The sequence below is a fragment of the Typopeltis vanoorti genome, chromosome 12 (assembly GCF_054136105.1).
Source record: "Typopeltis vanoorti isolate ZY-2024b chromosome 12, IOZ_Tvanoo_1.0, whole genome shotgun sequence".
Taxonomy (NCBI): domain Eukaryota; kingdom Metazoa; phylum Arthropoda; class Arachnida; order Uropygi; family Thelyphonidae; genus Typopeltis; species Typopeltis vanoorti.
The window spans coordinates 82,676,061-82,695,510 of record NC_143560.1 but is presented as its reverse complement, the minus strand read 5'-3'; the positions used below and the strand labels follow the sequence as shown (position 1 = coordinate 82,695,510).

Genomic DNA, 19,450 nt, shown 5'->3' with positions numbered 1-19,450 from the left:
AATGATTAAGAACAAACTACGGTCATAACTGATTTAACTCCAAACATTACAAGCTTAGCAAAAGCAAAGCAATTTCCAAAGTTTCAATAAAATAATTAATGTTTATCTTGTCTTTAAATGAAATCCTTTTATTTAAAGCTGTTAAAAGTGTCTATATTATCATATATATAATAAATCATTTTATGCATAACTGTTAAATATATACATATTATCATATTTTAAAAGGGCTGAAAAGTGGTATAAGTTTGTACGGCACATCTTAACTAAAAAATGAAAAAATTGACGCATTAACTATAAAAGGTTGGCCATCCCCTGCTCTAAGGGCTCCTTAAAATACTTGATTCAATACATAAAACAGCAATTTGATTGATTAATTACCTCTCACTAATCTGGGAAAAAATCATCATTATCATATATACCACTTTAACTATCATAATGGAATTATGACCTTTGATGTCCTTGTGCCAATAAACCAGAAACTGACCATTCCAAAAAAAACTTTCACCTTGTCAAGATTGGGTGTTGTCAAAAAGTAAGACAGAACTGTAATTTGCTGGATTGTGCAAACCACATTGAAGAATGGTGGAGATCAGAATTTAGGATGGTAGAAGCTGTTGTTCCAGAGGTTGTGATGATTTGTGTAGTGCAAGATTTGTCAAATGAATAGGAGAAGGTGGTGTACAGTGTATGTAGTCATCAGCAAAACTTGTCTATTGGATTGGCTATCCACAAATGCAGTAGGTCATTGATAAAGGTGTAAGTGAAAGACCAGAGCCTTGTGGAATCACAGCATTTTTTGTAAAGTTAGCAAATAAAGAACTGGTAACCAGAGAACATACCAAATGATGGGAGCTCTCTCCTTGACACTGATCTTAGGCTTACACCTGAGGAATGAATGTAATGCCTTGGGATTATGGACTGTAAAAAAACAAAACAAAAAACTTCGAGCAACACAACAAATAGTACTGATATTTATAGCCAATTCTGTGCACATATACCAATCACAGAAACCTAGTATGAAAATAATAGTGCATGATAAATGAGTGAATAAGCAACTTGCTAATAGTAATGGTTTAGTGTAATTCACTGGATTATTGTTATTTTATGATTAAAATTTTGCTAAGTTGAAAGATGAAATATCAGAATGACTCAATACCTGCTGCTTGAGTAACTTGAACGGAAACTAATAAACTTGGTGCTGAGTTGAATCTATGAAGATGATCAGAGTTGTGGAATAAAGCACTAAAATATGCAATTAGAACATTAGCATTTTCTAGTGCATTACATTTGTATAAACTATTTATATATTCTAAAGAGTATGAAAAATAGGCAAAGTAAACACAATGTATCAGAATATCAGGAATACTCTCATTTCAAATTGTACACTTAAAGTTTTGGTTTTGCACCTAGACCACACATAAAAGATATCTACTATGATTCCTAAATAGTTATATTATTTTTTGTTTACAACTTCAACCTACAAAGTCAATTTTTTTCTTATCCTTATGTAACACTTATGTACAATGCACATAAGTGTTACTTTTGATCTTTGAAGGCAGATAACTTATTATTTTCAGAATAAGTTATCTGCTATTCTTTTGTGAGTCATAGTGAACATTTTTCTAGTTTATGTACATATTCCATCCTGACGATATGGCCACTTAAACAGAATGGGAGAGAAAAGATTAGCAAAACTAGTGTTCTTTGGCAACAAAAAGATCCAGATGAAGGCCAATGGACTGACACAATGAAAAGCGCCTTAAAAGACAGAAATATAAGATCTGATAATGTTGAAATCTTGACAGATAACAGATTAATTTTGAGGAAAATTGTTCGGAAGTTAGTAATGGTTTAACTTTTTCATGTAGTACTATCATAATTATTCTGTACCCTCGTGGGGTGTACAGGATAATTAGGATATAAGGAATTTGATGATTATAGAGTCAATTAGTTCTGTTAGTGGACTAAGATTTTTTTAATAATTTTAATATTTTTTATTTACATAATCCTTCTCTAATGACCAAACTTAGAACTTTTTGAAGCCACTTCAGGTCTCCAAGAAGCACAGCAGCAGCCTCGCATCAAGTGAGGAAATTCATCTTCCACCTTAAAGCTTCATCAGTGATTTAGTGAAATATAAATTTCTTAATAAGACATTAAATTTATCATTTTCTAATGCTTTTTATTAAAAATAAGATTCATAAAAACATTGTTTAAAACATAATATGGGGCACAATAAACAAGAATTGAATGTGACAACTTCCTCCCCTTCCCTCCCCCATCAAAAAAAAAAAATCATGTATTATTCCACATGTCCCAAATCAAACTAGACATCCCAATGATACATACCATGCACAATTACAATTTCAATTAAAGATAGAGATGTAAGGAACAAACAATGTAAATATTCAAAACACAATAATTTATATATTTTAAAATTTTAACCAAATTGAACTCTTCTCATGCTTGGATGCATGTGCATCTTTGGCAGTTGTTTTAATTATCATTACAATGCACTGAAAATGACCATGAAATATGGTGGGAAATTTTGCAACCGACAATAAACATATAAGCAAATTCTGTCTTGAACATTTACAATGATAAAAGTTCTCAATATAAAAATTAACTTTCATATTAAATGTAAACAATTTCCCAACATGTACTTATTTTCAATATATTCAAAACTATAAATTTCAGTAGAATCTCACTATAGCAAATGCTAGGAAGTCCTAATCAAATATCCACTCTGCATCATATACTATTCCTGTGATCATCTCAAGTTCGTTATAGTCAGAGTCAACTGCACATGATTAACATCCTTAAAAAAGTTTTTTTTTTTTTCATAAATTTGCTTTTCTCTGAAAAAATTTCATAAGAGCTTGAAAACAATCTGGAGATTGCCATCGTTCTGCAAGTCGTTTGCATTCTTCAGCGTTTGCTTTGTGTAATGTCTCTCTTTCTAAATCTCTGGTTAACTTCTTTCCAAAAATCATTGTCTGAAATAATAAAGACATTTTATATTATACATTTCATTAGTAGGAATATCAATACTTTACTTTTTAAGTACATTACAATATGAGGGTGGTTCCATAAGTTTCCGGTCTAACTTTTACAGGTGATAGAAAGAAAACTACTGTGTCACTTTTCACATCTTTGAATTAACATTTCTATGCCCTTGAAAAAATAGCCTAAAACTTCATCTTTCACCTTATTATCATCTGCAAATTTTCTTTCTTTGGTTTCGAGAAGAGGTAGTAGTCACTGGGTGCTGGATCTGGGCTGTTCAATCTCCTGTAAGCCACAGTTCTTCACTACAGCCTTTGCAACAATAGTCGTATGGACTGGAACACTGTCGTGAAGAAGGTGAACACCATGACTCAGTATTCCTCGTCTTCTCCTTTATGGCCATAGTGGTGGCCAATGAATAGTTGGCCTCCCTGACCAACTACTTCATAGAGACTTTCAAAGAGAAAGCCCTCTGTCCTATGATGTGTTCTCCATTTGGCAACATGACCTGAATGCTCTGAATGAAAATGTTCAGAGCATTCAGGTCCCCCTCATAATATGGGATTATAAAAACCCTACATATAACAGGGCAAAAGTAATCCATTCTGATAACAGTGCCCTGAACACTGTCTTAGACAATGGCTACAATACCTCCACTAAATCCAAAAATTTTAAAAAACACAAAACTGCACCTTCCCCTCCAGAACAGAAACTATACAAAAATCTATCACCAAGGCATATCTGAAAAATTAACAAAAAATCCTAAAGAAGTACAATCTTACAACCACATACAGATGATATAAGAAATTGGCATCCTTTATCTGCTCTACCAAAGACCAGCAATATCCTCCACTCTAGATCTGCCAGATATTTACTAGGTTCCTTGCAGTAGCAAACTGCCCTACTATGGCCAAACAGGCAGTGCAGCCAACATCAAAATTACCAAGCACATGGACTACATCTAGTTCCACCATTAAGGACAGTCAGGACTTGCTTTGGATGCCCACCAACAGATACAATGGAAGAAGGATACTCTACTCCACCTCAGCAAATACGAGGGTGGTCTGAAAAGTTCTCAACCATAGATGGCAACACTATCGGCAAGATTTTTTTTTTTTCTAAGCTGATACATCTGTATAAGCATCCATGTGAAATTGCAAGTCATTCTATCCAGTAGTTTGTTTTCTATAGCTGTCTGAAGCAAAAGTGTTGTTTGTATCCCTTGAAATGGATAAAATTGAGTACTGTGCAGTTATAAAATTCTTTGTAAAAGAAGGTTTCACACAAAAAGAAATTCATTTGAAGTTCATAGAAGTTTATGGGCACTCTTTTCCTTCATTTTTGACAATTAACAAATGGGCTGCTGAGTTTAAATATGGCCGTACCAGCCTTGAAGATGATCCGTGTGAAGGACATCCAAAAAATGTAACACCACCAGAAATCACTGATCAAGTGCACGATATAGTATTGGATGACTAGCAAGTCAAAGTGCATGAAATTGCTGAAACTATAGGCATTTCAAAAGAATGTATAGGATATATTTTGCATGAAGAAGTGCAAATGAAAATGCTTTGCACAAGATGAGTGCCGCACTTGCTCACAGCAGATCAAAAGCGCACTCGCATGAAAATCTCTGAACAGTGCTTGGAGCATTTTAACAAGAATAAAACTGATTTTGTGCATTGATTTATTACTATGGATGAGACTTGGATTCACTATTACACACCAGAATCCAAACAGCAGTCAAAACCATGGACAGAAGCCGGTTGTTCAGTGCCAACGAAGACAAAGTCGGTTCCATCAGCAGGAAAGTCATGGCATCGGTGTCTTGCAATGCTAAAGGCATTTTGTTTATTAATTATCTTGAAAAGAGTAAAACAATAACTGGGGAATATTATTCTGATCTTTTAACCAGACTAGACTTTTCATGAGGAAAAAAATCATCTTTCATCAGGACAATGCACCTTCCCACAAAGGTGTTTTGGCAATGGGAAAATTAAGGGATCTGCACTATGAATTGTTGGGACTTCCACCCTATTCCACAGATTTATCTCCCTCTGACTTCTGTCTGTTTCGAAAACTAAAACTCTTCTTCGCTGGTCAGCGTTTTTCTTTGAATCAATAGGGGTATTTTGCAGATCTTACTGAGAACCACTACAGGGACGGGATAATGGTGCTGGAGCATCACTGAAATAAATGTATTAGTCTTGGAGGAGATTATGTTGAAAAGTAAAAATAGTTTTGAAATTATAAATTCGTTTTTTCATTGTTAGGCTCAGAACTTTTCAGACCACCCTTGTACAAATATGAGCGGTTATTCCTAGAATCTGCCTCAGCCTTAAAAAAACTTCCCAAACCTCAACAAATTTGGAAAGTACTCATCCTCAGCCCAACAGCAAAGGGCACTATTTAGAACTTTAGTTGCCATATTTCAGCTATTTACTCAATGTTAGTACCTCTCATATTGTACTATGTTCCATGATGATGGCAATTTGATTTTACCGAAATATCAGTTATTAAAGTTATTGTAATTAACATTCAACATGCATTGTAATATCCTTAAAAAAGTGAAGTTATGAATACCCATATAAGCTTTACGAGAATTACTAGTTCATTTTTCTATATTCGTAAAAAATTGCATTAGATGTATCCACCTGGATAGTGAAGAAAATCTGCCAATATGGGATCAAAATGTATTGTCTTAAACCAACAAATAAATCATGGCACAGCACATCTAGATTAAAGTATTTATAATCAGCTAATAAACAGAATGGAAAATTTTAAAGAATGGCTTTGATGGCATCTAATACTGAATAAGTTGACTATAGTAAATTTTTAAATCTATGATTCTCTGCTGTATCAAACTTAAAATACCACTACATCCATATGATTTTGATGGAAATAAATCAGTAGTTTGTCATGTAAGAACTATCTATATGGATATATGTTTTTGTGAATCCTATTCACAGAAAGTTGCAAATCTATAGTACATTAGTATCATGGTGGGGATTATTCTGTATTGAAATACAGAATATTTGATATACACTAACAATGTTACAATGCATGCATTTCACATTGTATTGTTTTGGCTCTCCTTCTAATGAACTTACTACCTTTATCTACCATAAATCTACCTTCATTGGTCATTACATATAGCAGCAGTCCATTCAAAAATTTGGAATTAAAGACTTTACTATATATCAGACTCATATCGTACGCTCTAACGCACAGGTCTCAAGCTAGAATTTCTTAATATCCAACTGAATGGCTTCTCTCAATGGATAATACAGCATGTTTTTTTGACTCCTACACCCTGCTTCTATCCAGAGCCTGAGCCAGTATGGACAGTCATGTATTTCAAGTTTCAAACTGATTTCAAAAATACTCACAAAATACAATGTAGTGCCTACATTTCTTTAGAGAAAGAGTAGTCACTATGTGATTACCTTCCTCTAAAGATAAACAATTTCCTCTATGGCATTTGCCAAGTTTCATGAGATTGCCACCTCTCCTATTTCAGATAAACCAGACATTCTATGGAAAAAATATTACAAGAACACCAATAATAAATCTGAAATATCTGCTTTAGCATAGTACAGGATTGAGAATAAGCATAAAATCTTCAAGTTTAGAATCTCCACCATTGATGCTGCTTTGAATTTAAATATTTATTTAAAGTGTTAAAGCCCTAATACATTGTCCTAATTTGAATTGGAGTGACTACATCTCCTTGCCAAAAATATGAAGTCTCATCATTATCAGTCATCAATAGTTCCTTCCTCCTCCCGTTCATCTATATATCAATTACTACATCTTGTGCATGTTGTGTTGCTCTTTATACCATCATGTGGCTCACACTGTTTCCATTGTTATTGTTCTGTCTTGTACATACAGGTCTGCCACTGAGGATGACCTGTTAGTCTCAGGCTAAAATATTTGGCAAATAAAATTTTTACTTTGTTTCAATTATACATTCTTGTGTCAATATGTACAGAGCTTTCATCATTATGGTATGGCACAAGAACTTCTAAAACAGCATTTATTATGGCTAATGATGTGATGGATCATACATTGTTTCTTGTTACATTGATTAGTTTTTTTAAAACATTTCTGATCACTGTTATGAAAGGAATTGTAATCAACAGACCATTTCTGTGTGCTGCTAGTCCTAGTTGACATTTTAATTTTTCAGTATCATTGGTGTGCTCTGACATGCATATCTGACCCATATAACAAATTCAATATGCATAACTGATCTTGTATCCCTGCTTTTTGAGTTGTTAGGGCTCTATGTTTGAGGGTGCTGATAATGTCTAGTTTTTGTGTTGAGTGGTGGTATGCAGCACTTTTTATTGGAAAACAATATATGCAGTATGCATTCTAGCAGGAAAAGTTCAATAAAATGATACTGCATCTGTATGTCACTTAATATATGTGTCAGTATGCCATGCCACTATGTACCATCCTAAAAATGCACTGGTGATATATATTGGCCTGTGTTGGTTTACAGTACATTGAAAAGGAAAGACAGCCTGAGAAAAGAAGTGGTGATATGTGTGACCAATAAAGGAAAATGTTACTGTCTTCAATCTCTGTGGTGAATTGGATGAATTTATGTTGCTTCTCCAGGTGGCTTAGATATGTATTTAAAGGTTGGCATATGTATTTAAAGATATGTAGATATGTATTTAAAGTTTGGTTCAGATATGTTGATATATTTGCTATTTGGCCAAGGAGCCAAACTTTGGGTTTTAGGCTCAGTGAGTCTAAAATCTAAAGTTCTTTGAAGACTTCTGTGGATAGGAAACATCTTGAAAGTTTATCTCTATTATATATTCCACATGTCCACACGGTTAACCTAGTGGCTGCGCGCTTCACAACCATATATGCCTGGGGAAGGAGTGTCCTAGGTTTGATTCCCGTCGGTGATGTGAGGAGCTGAAGGATCTTCCTCAGCCATAGCCAAGTTAGCCGATCTTGGATATGGACAGCAGGGTTTTTCCCCAGTTTATCCTGAGGTTTTTCATCCCACAAAGCAGGAAAACCGGCCTTGAGAACTCAACACTACGGACATAGGATACACCAGGGTGTAGGGCTGACCACCTTATCCTGTGAACAGTTTGAGGTCCAATGATTAATAAACCCTCGACACTGCAGATAAAAGAGGGAAAAAAGAAAATGAGATGAGATATATTCCACACGAAGCCTTTGCTGTCAGTTTTTTTTTTTTTTTTAATCTCTACTGATTTGTTTCATGTGCATTAGAGTACACTTCTTCAGGAGAGTGAAATAAAAATCTGAACTGGTATTACAATGACTGAGTTGAGAAACATGCAAATGCAATAGTCGGCACTCCAGAAAATATGATACAACAACATGATAGCATTAAAAACAAAAAACAAATACCCAGGGACATAAATGAATTTCATTTTTTTTTAAAAATGGAGAACTCATTCAATGAAGGAAACGCTTACAGTAATGGTGTGCTGAAAATTTGTGATAATCATTATGAAGAAATTGAGGTAGAACCACGTAACTTGCATATTATTCTACACATTTCCCATGAAGTGTTACACACACTTGTTAGAACACTGCTGCATCATTTGCAATCCTCTGAGAAAAAAAAGTTTCCCTTGTTGCACAAACCAGTGCAGATATGACTTCATCTGTAGTAAATTTTGTTTCTTTAAATTTGGAAATAGGAAATAGATGAGGCCAGGTCTGGTGAAGAGGATGGGTGAGGCAGACATTGAAAGCCCAAGTTGTCTATTGTTTGTTGGGTTTCGTGAGCAAAAGCAACATGGCTCTGCTCAGTTTCTGACAGTGTTTATCCTTCAAGTACGTCCTTCAGAGCTGTTGAAACAGTTTCACCATTTTTGAGGGTACTTGGTAAGGATTCTTGCCATAAGACAATGGCAAGAACCTTCCCTGCTGACTTTGGGTTTGGAACTTCTTTGGCTGTGGAGAACCTTTGTGTTGCCACTCTAGTGGCTGTGTTTGGTCTCTGGGTCATAGTGATGAAGCCATGTTTCATCAACAGTCACAATATGAGCCAAAACATTTGCATCTGATTTCTCAAAATGACCCAAAATCCCTTGAGATGATAGCACATGTTCTCTCTTTTGGTTGGCATTTAAAAATCTGAGGACCCACTTTGCTGAGAGATTCTGCATGTCCAGATGTTGATGGATAATGACCCCAACTCATTCCCTGGATATCCCCAGTCTTAGCAGCAATGTTTTTGGCTGGTATTCGTCTATCATCAAGGATCATAGCAGTGCATGCAATGATCCTAAGTACAGTCCCCAAAGTCTCATACAGTTTGGTGAGTCTCAGTTGCGGACTTTTCTTGCAGCACAAAAAACTTGACGTCCTGCCCATCTGTGTTTTCAAAACATGTCTTCTTATATATCTTAAAATAAAAAGAACAAAAATTTTAATGAATCACATCTCAAAAGCAGCTATCCTTTTCTTATCAGACTTCTTAAAGTGGACTTAAGTCTGATAAGTCTTTCACATACAAAAGTAGCCAATGAAAAAATAGCTGCATCCAGAATCCTCAGCTTATTTCTTTGATAGATCATCCAGACTTTAGATAAGTCTCTGAGTATTGTTGAAGCCATTCCTATTGTTCTGATATCTTCAGAACAGAAATGCAATCATTCTTTCTTCTGGTTATATCAGTTGCTTTAATATCATTTTCGTTCTAGGTGTTTATCAGAACTTTTCAGCACCCCCCCCCCATAAAATCTACTTGCCTATGACCCTACTTAGCATACCCACAACTGGACTGAAGATACCAATTTACAGAGATCTAAAATACACCAGCAAGACACACCACTATAGGCAATACTGAATGCCAGATATTCATCCACCTATCTTTTAAATACCTCACACAACTGATAGTCCCAGTTTTGTAGAACCTTCTGACCTATCTCTGGATTGTTTTTTCTAGACTGAATAGCTAAGCTTATTTCATTCAGATACCTCTAGGAGTATAAAAGGTAGGAATCTGTTGTTTTCTAATTCAACCATGAACATTTTTAAGATGATTGACAAAGTCTTACAACTGTTTTCCCAAGCCATGAATTTATGGGGGAAAAACAAGCCAGTCAGAAGAGAGATACACATCAAGGATATAAAATAATTTAATTTATAATAATAATATAAATAATAAAATAATTTAATTATATATATATAAATTAGGATTAGCAGCACATACTAAGATAAATGAAGTATCGTGGCAGTGTACAGAAATGACATATATATATATCTTGTCTGAGAATGCACATTATCATTGGAAATGTTAAAAAAAAAAAAAAAAACTCTAGTCAACATAACAAGAGAAGAAGAATAACAAGAAAAGAAACGTAACAACGTTTATCAGAATTTTTTTATATTTACAAAAAAAAAAAAAAAAAAAATCATGGTAAGTTATAAAATATACATAAATTATTATATTATTATTATAAACACAAAAACTTACATTTTTTGAAAGCTGCAATGCTTCTTTAAGGCGTCTTTCCACTTCATTTTCAAAACTATCATGAGGAAATATTTCTGATACTAAACCACAGTCTTTGGCATCTTGTGCTGTTAATTTCTTGTTGAAGTATAATAATTCATTAGCCTAAAAGTGAAATTAAAAAAAAAAAAAAAAAAAAAAAAGTTATTTTAGTCTGATATTTAAATATTCCTATTTTCAATAGTGATTCTGCTAACATCGATAGAAGGAGACCAGAGTGCAAAATAAACCGACTCACCTTATTAGTACCAGATCACAGTGAGGCATGAATTTCATCTTGTGTGAGTTAATTTTTAAACTTTTTCAAACATATGTCAGGCATATTAAAAATACAGATAAAATTTAACACATGCCAACCACACAATTCATCAGCTCACATATTTCACCTCTTGTTATTTATTTTGTATATAAATAACAAGGGTCCCCCTCTTTCCTCCCCCATCCCTTAGGATGGGTTGAGCCCTCCTAATGAGGGATTAAGTATGTATTTTATGAATATAGATCCATGTGGATGAAAAAACCCTCTACCTCCATATGAGACCAGCTAACTCACCTTTTTAGTCGAAAGAAACGAGATAAAGGTTCCTCAGGTCATGGATGGGAATCACACCCAGGTCTTTCTGACCAAAGGGCTTTGTCTATACCATAGGTTCCCAAAGTGGGCGGTACTGCCCCCCCTAGGGGGAGTTATAGTGGGATCAGAAGCATTTGGGGGTATTCAGGCGGTCTAGGGGTCGGTGGGTCTTTATAGAAAAAATTAATAATATATATTTAAAAATTAATTATTTTCGCGATTTTGCGATTAGCTAATCGTTTGAAATTTAAATATTGCATTTTAATTCATCTTATGCCCGTCTTACATGATCATTTTTTTTTTATCAATTTTCTATTTCAATTATTTAATCATTTGAAAATTTACCATGTCAGATAGAAATAGATGTCAATTTTCTAAGTTTTGAGAAAATAGAGCATGTATATATATGTTATGTTTACAGTAGCAAATATATTCATTATATTTCATTTCAAAATATATATAAAATATATAAAATTACTTTTCTAATTGATTTGTACAAAAATAAACCCAATTTTATATAATTTAATATTACGAGTAAAAATAATAATGGCAAGAAAGAAATAAAATCGTAAATTTTAGTTAGCCTAGTTAGTACTAACTTATATTGCTAACTAGAGGGAAAAAACAAAGCAAATATTATTCGAAACTTATTATACTGTTTTCTGTGGTTATGTTTTGTAGGTTTATTGTTTATATCTTGTGTAATTATTTTATTTATTAATTCGGAGGCTAGCTGGTGAACGGTCGTGCTATCGGAGAGCTCCTGAGAGATTTGTGTTTTTTGCTGATTTATTGGTGTTTTGGATTCAATTTAATGGACTTAAGTGTTTAATTTTGGTATATTATTAGAGCTTTATTAACGTGGTTAGTGTACTAAAGTATTTTATAACATAATCTATGTCGGAAGTCGCCGCTAGATGAATTCGTAATGAGTAGTGTTCGTGCAAGCTCCAGATAAGATAAGTATCATTTTCAGTTATCGATACAAATTACTTAATATTGTGTAGTTTTGTTTTATTTGCCTTGCGTATTTTAGTGCGTCTATTTTTGGTGTGTTATAACGTTTAATTTGACAAAACAAGTTACGGATAAATATGGCACCTGTGCGTAGGAAAATGGCGGCCAGTAATGAAGGTTCGCCATCGTTATCAAAGAACGGTAGCATAAAAGAAATGAGTCAGTGTACTAGCTGTGAAATGTACGCTTTGCGGAGTGCGGTCGGAGTGTGGTTAGATGATGATAAAGGATTGAATGTGTGTAGAAAATGTAGGGAGAATGCAGAATTGAAGCGTATTTCGGATCGTGAGTGTGATATTTTTGTCAACCTTCAAAATGAAGGAAATAGGGATATGACAAGAAACGACAAAGTTGTACATGAAAATTGTGAGAGTGTGAATATAGAAAGTGTGAATGATAGTATAAATGGTTTCTCAGAGAACAAAAAAGATGAGATAGATACAATGAGTGAGATCGCGTTGTTGAATAGTGCGATAGAAAGAGCAAAACAGCAGCTAGAGTGCATGAACAAAAGTAGACTGAATGAACCAACCAATAATAAAAGGTATGACAGGAAAAATAGACGTATGAATGTGAACATGAACAAAATGAAGGATAGAGTGCTGTATGGTGACTCGTTAGTACGAGGTGTGTTAGTAGAGGATTTGACAAAATCGTACCAACCTGGTGCGACCATAAAGGACGTAACTGCGTCTATTAGAGAGCAAAAGGAAAGGGTGAAAGAAATGATTGTTGTGGCAGGTACGAATGATTTGAAAGGAGATAAAATGGAAATGATAGAAGACCTGAATGAATTGTTTGAGGTAGCAAAAGAAAAGAGTGAGAGAGTTAGAATGATTAGTCTTTTGCCACGGTATGACAGTGAAATGTTTAAAAGGAGGGCTATAATTGCAAATGACTTTATGCGTGGGTTATGCATGACGAGTGGTGTGGAATTTGTGGATGTGTGGAGTGAGTTTGATGGGCGAAAGGATCTATATAAGATGGATGGCTTGCATTTGAATGGTTACGGTGTAAGAAGACTTGAGAAAGTGTTGCTGAATGTAGTGGAGGTGCAAATTCAGGGAAACTAGATTTGTTAGGGGGGGTGGGTAGAGATACAGTCCTTATGGAGGCAGTTGAATGTAAGAATGAATATAATATGCCTGAGCAAATAAGGACAACAAATCAGAGTGGGATAGTTAATATAAGGCATCAAGGTAGGGTTGGGGCTAATGGGGGTCTTAAATTCATGTACACTAATACTAGGAGTATTAGGAACAAGAAGGAAGAGTTTTTGGCCATGGTTGGCACTTCCAGACCACAGGTTATAGGTATTAGTGAAACATGGCTGACTGTAGATGATATAACTAGTGGGATTGAATGTGATGGGTATAGTGTGTTCAGGAATGACAGAGAGAATAAAATGGGGGGAGGAGTATTGTTGATGATAGCTGATGAGCTCCAGCCAAGGAGAATAGAAGTTGAATTGCAGGATAGAGAAAAGAGCACATTTGAGGCCATTTGGTGTGAGATTGTGGCTAGCAGAACTAAATATACAATTGGGTGCTGCTATAGACCAGGTGATGGAAAAGATGGTGGTGACAGTATGCACAAGCAAATAGAAGAAATGGGTGGAAGGAGGGTGATTATTATGGGAGATTTCAACTATGGTCGCATTGATTGGAGTGAGGAGAGGACACATGGGAGGAAGGAACTGGATTTTATGCGGTTATTAAGGGATAACTATCTGCGACAGCATGTAATGGAAAATACTAGGGGTCAGAGAGTGCTTGACCTAGTAATTACATCTGAGGATTTGGCTGTAACAAATATGACCACATTGCCACCAATCGGTGAGAGTGATCATAGGGTCTTAACTTGGGAGGTGGCTAAAGGTGTAGAATTTTCAATTAAGACAGGGTACGTGTGGAATTATCGGGCAGGAAAGTATGATAAGCTTAGGAGTTTGATTGGTTCAGTGCCATGGCATGTACAACTGCAAGGACTAGAAGTTGATAGTGCATGGGAGGTAGTTAAGAAGTGCTTGCATGAAGCAATGGCTGACTGTATACCTAGAGTCCGAATAATAAATCAAGTAGGGGTTAAATGGATGAATAACACCATTAAGCTTGAGTTCCAAAAAAAGAAACAACTATGGAGGGAATTTAAGGAGAAGGGTGACCGGCAGGCACATGAACGGTATAAAGCGCAGGCCAGAAGGGTGACGAGTGTGGTAAGAAAAGCAAAAAAGGATTACGAAAGAACATTGGCCATGCAGGCTAAAGAGAATCCTAAACAGTTTTTTAGATATGTAGCAAGTAAAAGGAAAAATGTACATGGCAGATTGATTTTAAAGAATGCCGATGGTAGGGAGGTAACTGAATCAGTTGAGATAGTTGAGTTACTGAGTGAGCACTTTGCAAAAGTATATCATCAAGGTGGTGACATTGCAGAAACGAATAAACCAGTAGATTATACGGGAATTGTGGTTAATGAAGTGGAGGTGAGTAGTCTATTGCATAACCTCAATGTCAATACATCTGTGGGATTGGATGGTATACCAGCTCGTGTTTTACGAGAAGCAGCTAAAGAATTGTCAGTACCCTTGACCATTTTGTTTAATTTGAGTCTCGGGTCTGGGTTAGTCCCGAGCGGGTGGAAAGAGGGGAAAATAGTTCCACTGCATAAAGGTGGTTCCAAGACTGCTGTTGTAAATTACCGACCGATTAGCATATCAGGAATCATTGTAAAGGTCTTAGAGAAAATAGTCAAAAGGAAAATACAAGATTGGATTGAAGAAAATGGGATACTGTATCAGGGACAGCATGGTTTTGTGAAGGGTAGGTCATGCCTCAGTAACTTGCTCACGTATTATAACACAGTGACGGCTGAACTGGATAAGGGTAATGGGTTTACGGTGATTCTACTGGACCTTGCCAAGGCCTTTGACAGGATTCCACATGGAATTCTAATCAGTAAATTGCAGCATATGGGAATGGACATAGGGTTGGTTAGATGGATAGGAGGGTGGTTGACGGAGAGATATCAGAGAGTGGTTTACTCGGGAGTAGAGTCCACAAGACGGCCTGTGACTAGTGGTGTGCCACAAGGATCTGTTCTTGGACCAATGCTGTTTAATTTGTTCATAAATGATATAGGAAATGATCTGAGAGGAACAGTTCATTTGTTTGCGGATGATGCGAAGTTGGGTAGGGCAATAGTGAATGCAGATGACGTCAAAATTTTGCAGGATGATTTGGATAGATTGGAGGTCTGGGCTAAGGAGAATGGATGTCAGTTTAATGTGGCAAAATGTAAGGTTATGCATTTTGGGGTGAAAAGATTGGAGGCAGTTTACTGCATTGGTGGAACCCTGCTCCAGGAAATTGATGAGGCACGTGATTTAGGAGTGTTGGTGGATAGGGAATTGAAATTTAGGGGACACATTGCAAAAGTGACCAAAACAGCTCATCAAATCACTTGGTTGCTGAAGAATACGTTGACAAGCAGAGACAAGCAGGTTATTGTTCCTCTCTATCGAGCCTTGATAAGACCGCATCTAGACTACTGTGCTCAGATTTGGTCACCTAGGTTTCTTCTTGATGGGGAGGATGTGGAGAGGATCCAGAGGCGAGTGACCAAGATGATAGCAGGTCTGTGGAATGAACCGTATGAGAACAGGTTGAGGATTTGTGGGTTGCAAAAATTGGTTGATAGGCGGAGGAGGGGAGATATGATTGAGACATTCAAATTACTGAAGGGTTTCTATAAAATTAATTCAGAAGATATTTTTGAGAACAGGGCTGGTTGTGGGAGGACTAGGGGACATCCATGGAAACTGGGCAAAAGTTTGGTTAGTAAAGGTGTTAGAGCTGGGTTCTTTACTTTTAGAGTAGTGAATGAGTGGAATGCGCTCCCTGAGTCTGTAGTGGATGCTGTGACAGTGAATGAGTTTAAGGCGAGGTATGATAGATACTGTATGAATGTCAGATAGTTGTGATGAATATGATTTGGGGCCTCCCTCGATGAGTCTAATGACTCCCTGGAGTTGCCCGTAATAATAGTAATAATAGTAATAATTATTATTTATAATTATTGACAATGTTGTGGTCGGACGAACAAAATGTGCTTGCGTGCAAAATAAAAAAAATTGAAAGTGTCATACAGGATATTTTAACTTCTATTTTTTATATACTTAAAAAATTTATTCATTTTTTGCTATTGTAAAAATTGATCGTGCCATACAAGCTTTAGTCTATCCACGCAGCAGACGAGTCTTTAGTAGTATGTCGGTCAACTATTACGTAGGTAATTCACTCAATTGAGCATGTTTTGACAGAAATATGGGTGCTTGCAATGACTTGTTCAAAGCACGAGTACGATGGCATCGTAAACAAGTCAATGCATGCAAGTCGATTCAGGCTAGATTTCAAATCTATAAATACCAGTGGTTTAGGAATAAGTTTCATTATTTTTTGTGTGCTTTGTCAACAATCATCAGTCGAAAGTGTGATAGATAAGTAGAGTCATACAAAGTGTAAATTAAATCTTTTATTTTTTGAATATTTTTGCAAATTTTATTACTTCATTATGTCTGAATATAAGAAGAAATGTCGACAGTACAATATTGAGTATTTGAAATATGGTTTTATTCAGTCTCCTACGAACCCATTATTACCCATGTGCTTGATTTGCCAAAAAGTGTTTTCAGATGAAGCCTTCTAGGCTACAAGAGCATTTGACTAAAATGCATGCTGACAAAAAGGATAAAGATTTGTCCTATTTTCAAGAAAGATATTTTAAACGTCTAACTATATCAAAACTTTTTACGTCGTCCACTAAACAAGATAATGATGGATTACAAGCTTCTTATAATATTTCATTATTAATCGCAAAAGCGGGAAAACCACACACAATTGGTGAGGAATTAATCTTGCCGGCAGTAAAAGAAGTAATAAACACTGTGCTTCATAAGCCAACGTCAGATATCATCAGGAAAATTTCTTTGAACAATAATTCAGTACAAAGAAGAATCGATGAAATGGCTGAAGACGTTGAAAAATCATTGCGCAATTATTTGAAGACATGCCAATTTTCCATTCAACTCGATGAATCAACTCTCCCAAATAATGAACCACTACTCTTATCATACATACGATTCATAAAAGAAGAAAAAGTTTGTCAAGAATTACTAAAAACTTGGAAGCGGATACAAAGGAAGAATCTATGTTTAATATCACGAATAAGCAGTACCAAATGTACTCGCTATACATTGTGTTCTTCATCGTCAACATTCGGTTGTGAAAAATTTAAGTGAACGCCTGCACACGTCGCTCCATTATGTTATTAGAGTAGTCAACAAGATTAGAAGCAATTCATTGAGTGACAGATTGTTTAGCCAACTTTGTAGTGAAAACAATGAAGATTTCAATTGTTTGCTGCTTCGCACAGATGTTCGCTGGCTTTCAAAAGGTATCTGTCTGAATCGATTTTACAATTTGTTTGATTCAGTACCAGAGTTCCTAGAAAACAGAGACGACTGATTGCGGGCCAACCTGATTACAACCAAAAATGACATCGCTTATTTGACAGACCTCTATAAAATATTTAATGAAGTCAATCTACAACTACAAGGTGATGAATTTAATTTAATTAAAACAAAAAACGTTATTGCCGCTTTTCTAGGGAAACTTCTGTTCAAGCGGAATATGGGCCGAGGGGAATATAGCCACTTTTCAAATTTATCAGCAGTGTCTCTCAAAAAAGAAAGATTTACTTACATACTGCCAACACGTGGAGTTTCTCCATGCTGATTTCAATGAGCGATTCAAGGATATTGAATCGCTCATTGAATATACCAAATTATATATATGAATATACCAAATTAGGTTCTAGATCCTTTCTCATATGTAAGCACAGCAGGATCATCAAATTTAGAAGTGGAACTCATAGAATTCACAACAAATGAAGAACTAAAAATAAAATTCAAAACTGGATACCAAGAGTTCTGGTTTCAAAAATCAATACTGACACTGTCCCCTGGATTATGGAAAATAGTGCAGAAATTTTTAATTGCATTTCCATCTTCATATTTGGCTGAGCGTGGGTTTAGTGCTGTAGTGAATTTACTATCTAAGAAAAGGAACTGATTGCATATAACTGAGCGTGGCGATTTATAACTGTTTTTAACGAAAGTTGAACCCGATATTAACAAACTTTTAAAAATGCACCAGGCTCATCCTTCACATTAATTTGTTATTTTTTTTTTTGTATTTTTACTTTGTAAGTTCGAAATAAACCATCTAATACATTTAATGGTGTTTTAATTATTACAATAAGATTCTTACTAATGTAATGCAATCACTTAATATGTATTCCAAATTTTCATATTTAAACCATTGTATGAAACTTCATATTAATTTGTTATTTTTGCTTCGTATTTTTACTTTATAAGTTAGAAATAAACAATTTTGTAATATATTTAATGGTGTTTTAATTATTACCATAAGATTCTTACTAATGCAATGCAATCTCTTAATTGTATTCACATTTTCATATTTAAACCATTGTATGAAACTGTGCATAATGTTATTCGAGCATACATTTTACAATCTTTACATATGGGCTACGTTTCACCAAAATCAGTATAGCAATAACTGTGTTCAAGATGAAGCACATATTGGCCACTTCTTTTTAAAAATTTAATGGCATAAGCAGTAATGTATCATTAGTTGCTATTTACATCAAAAATATCAAACGGCTTGAACGCGGAAAACTGTTATAATGGTGGCGTTACAAAATTTATGTCTTGCAGGTTCCCGAAAAAGTTTGGGAACCTATGGGCTATACCGACTGAACTATAGAAACTCAACCTCTTGTTATAGGATATTAGAACTCGAACTGAAGTATCTTCAGAGAAAGCTAAGAAATGATAAAACAGCATTCAAAATGTGACATACTTCAAGATATTTCCAACTTGAGTCTTGCTGACATTCTTATGTGATGCACAGGAGGACATGTTATAGACTTCAAAAGAACCAATGAACAATCATAATACAATGTCATTGTATATTACAATGACATTGTATATATATATATATACAGGGTGTTCGGGATAAATTTGACATATTTATAATTAATTATATTTTTCCGTAAGTTACATGTATTAACACACACTTCTCTTCATTTAAAAGTTTGGACCCTTCTTCATTCATATACAAGATGTCAGAAAGGATGGATAGCTGGAACCCACCTGAATCATGGAAGAGAATAACTTGTATCATGATGATTCGTGCCCGCCATCAAAATAAGGATATTACGACTGCTGCCCAATGCTCCCTGAATAC

The 19,450-nt window shown here is 35.2% G+C and overlaps 1 protein-coding gene across 3 annotated transcripts in view; it reads right to left on the bottom strand.

Annotated features, from left to right (window-relative positions):
* Window positions 1-2,161: 2,161 nt before the first annotated feature.
* The window catches only part of LOC150100942 (enoyl-CoA delta isomerase 2-like), a 172,516-nt gene continuing 155,227 nt past the window's right edge, over window positions 2,162-19,450 (bottom strand). For all 3 annotated transcript variants that reach the window (XM_090401279.1, XM_090401280.1, XM_090401281.1), the window contains 2 exons: window positions 10,493-10,636; window positions 2,162-2,996 (listed from right to left, as the gene is read on the bottom strand). In XM_090401279.1, the coding sequence (XP_090257405.1) occupies window positions 2,841-2,996; window positions 10,493-10,636 (300 nt within the window). In that variant the 3' untranslated portion in view covers window positions 2,162-2,840. The remainder of the gene's footprint in view (window positions 2,997-10,492; window positions 10,637-19,450) is intronic.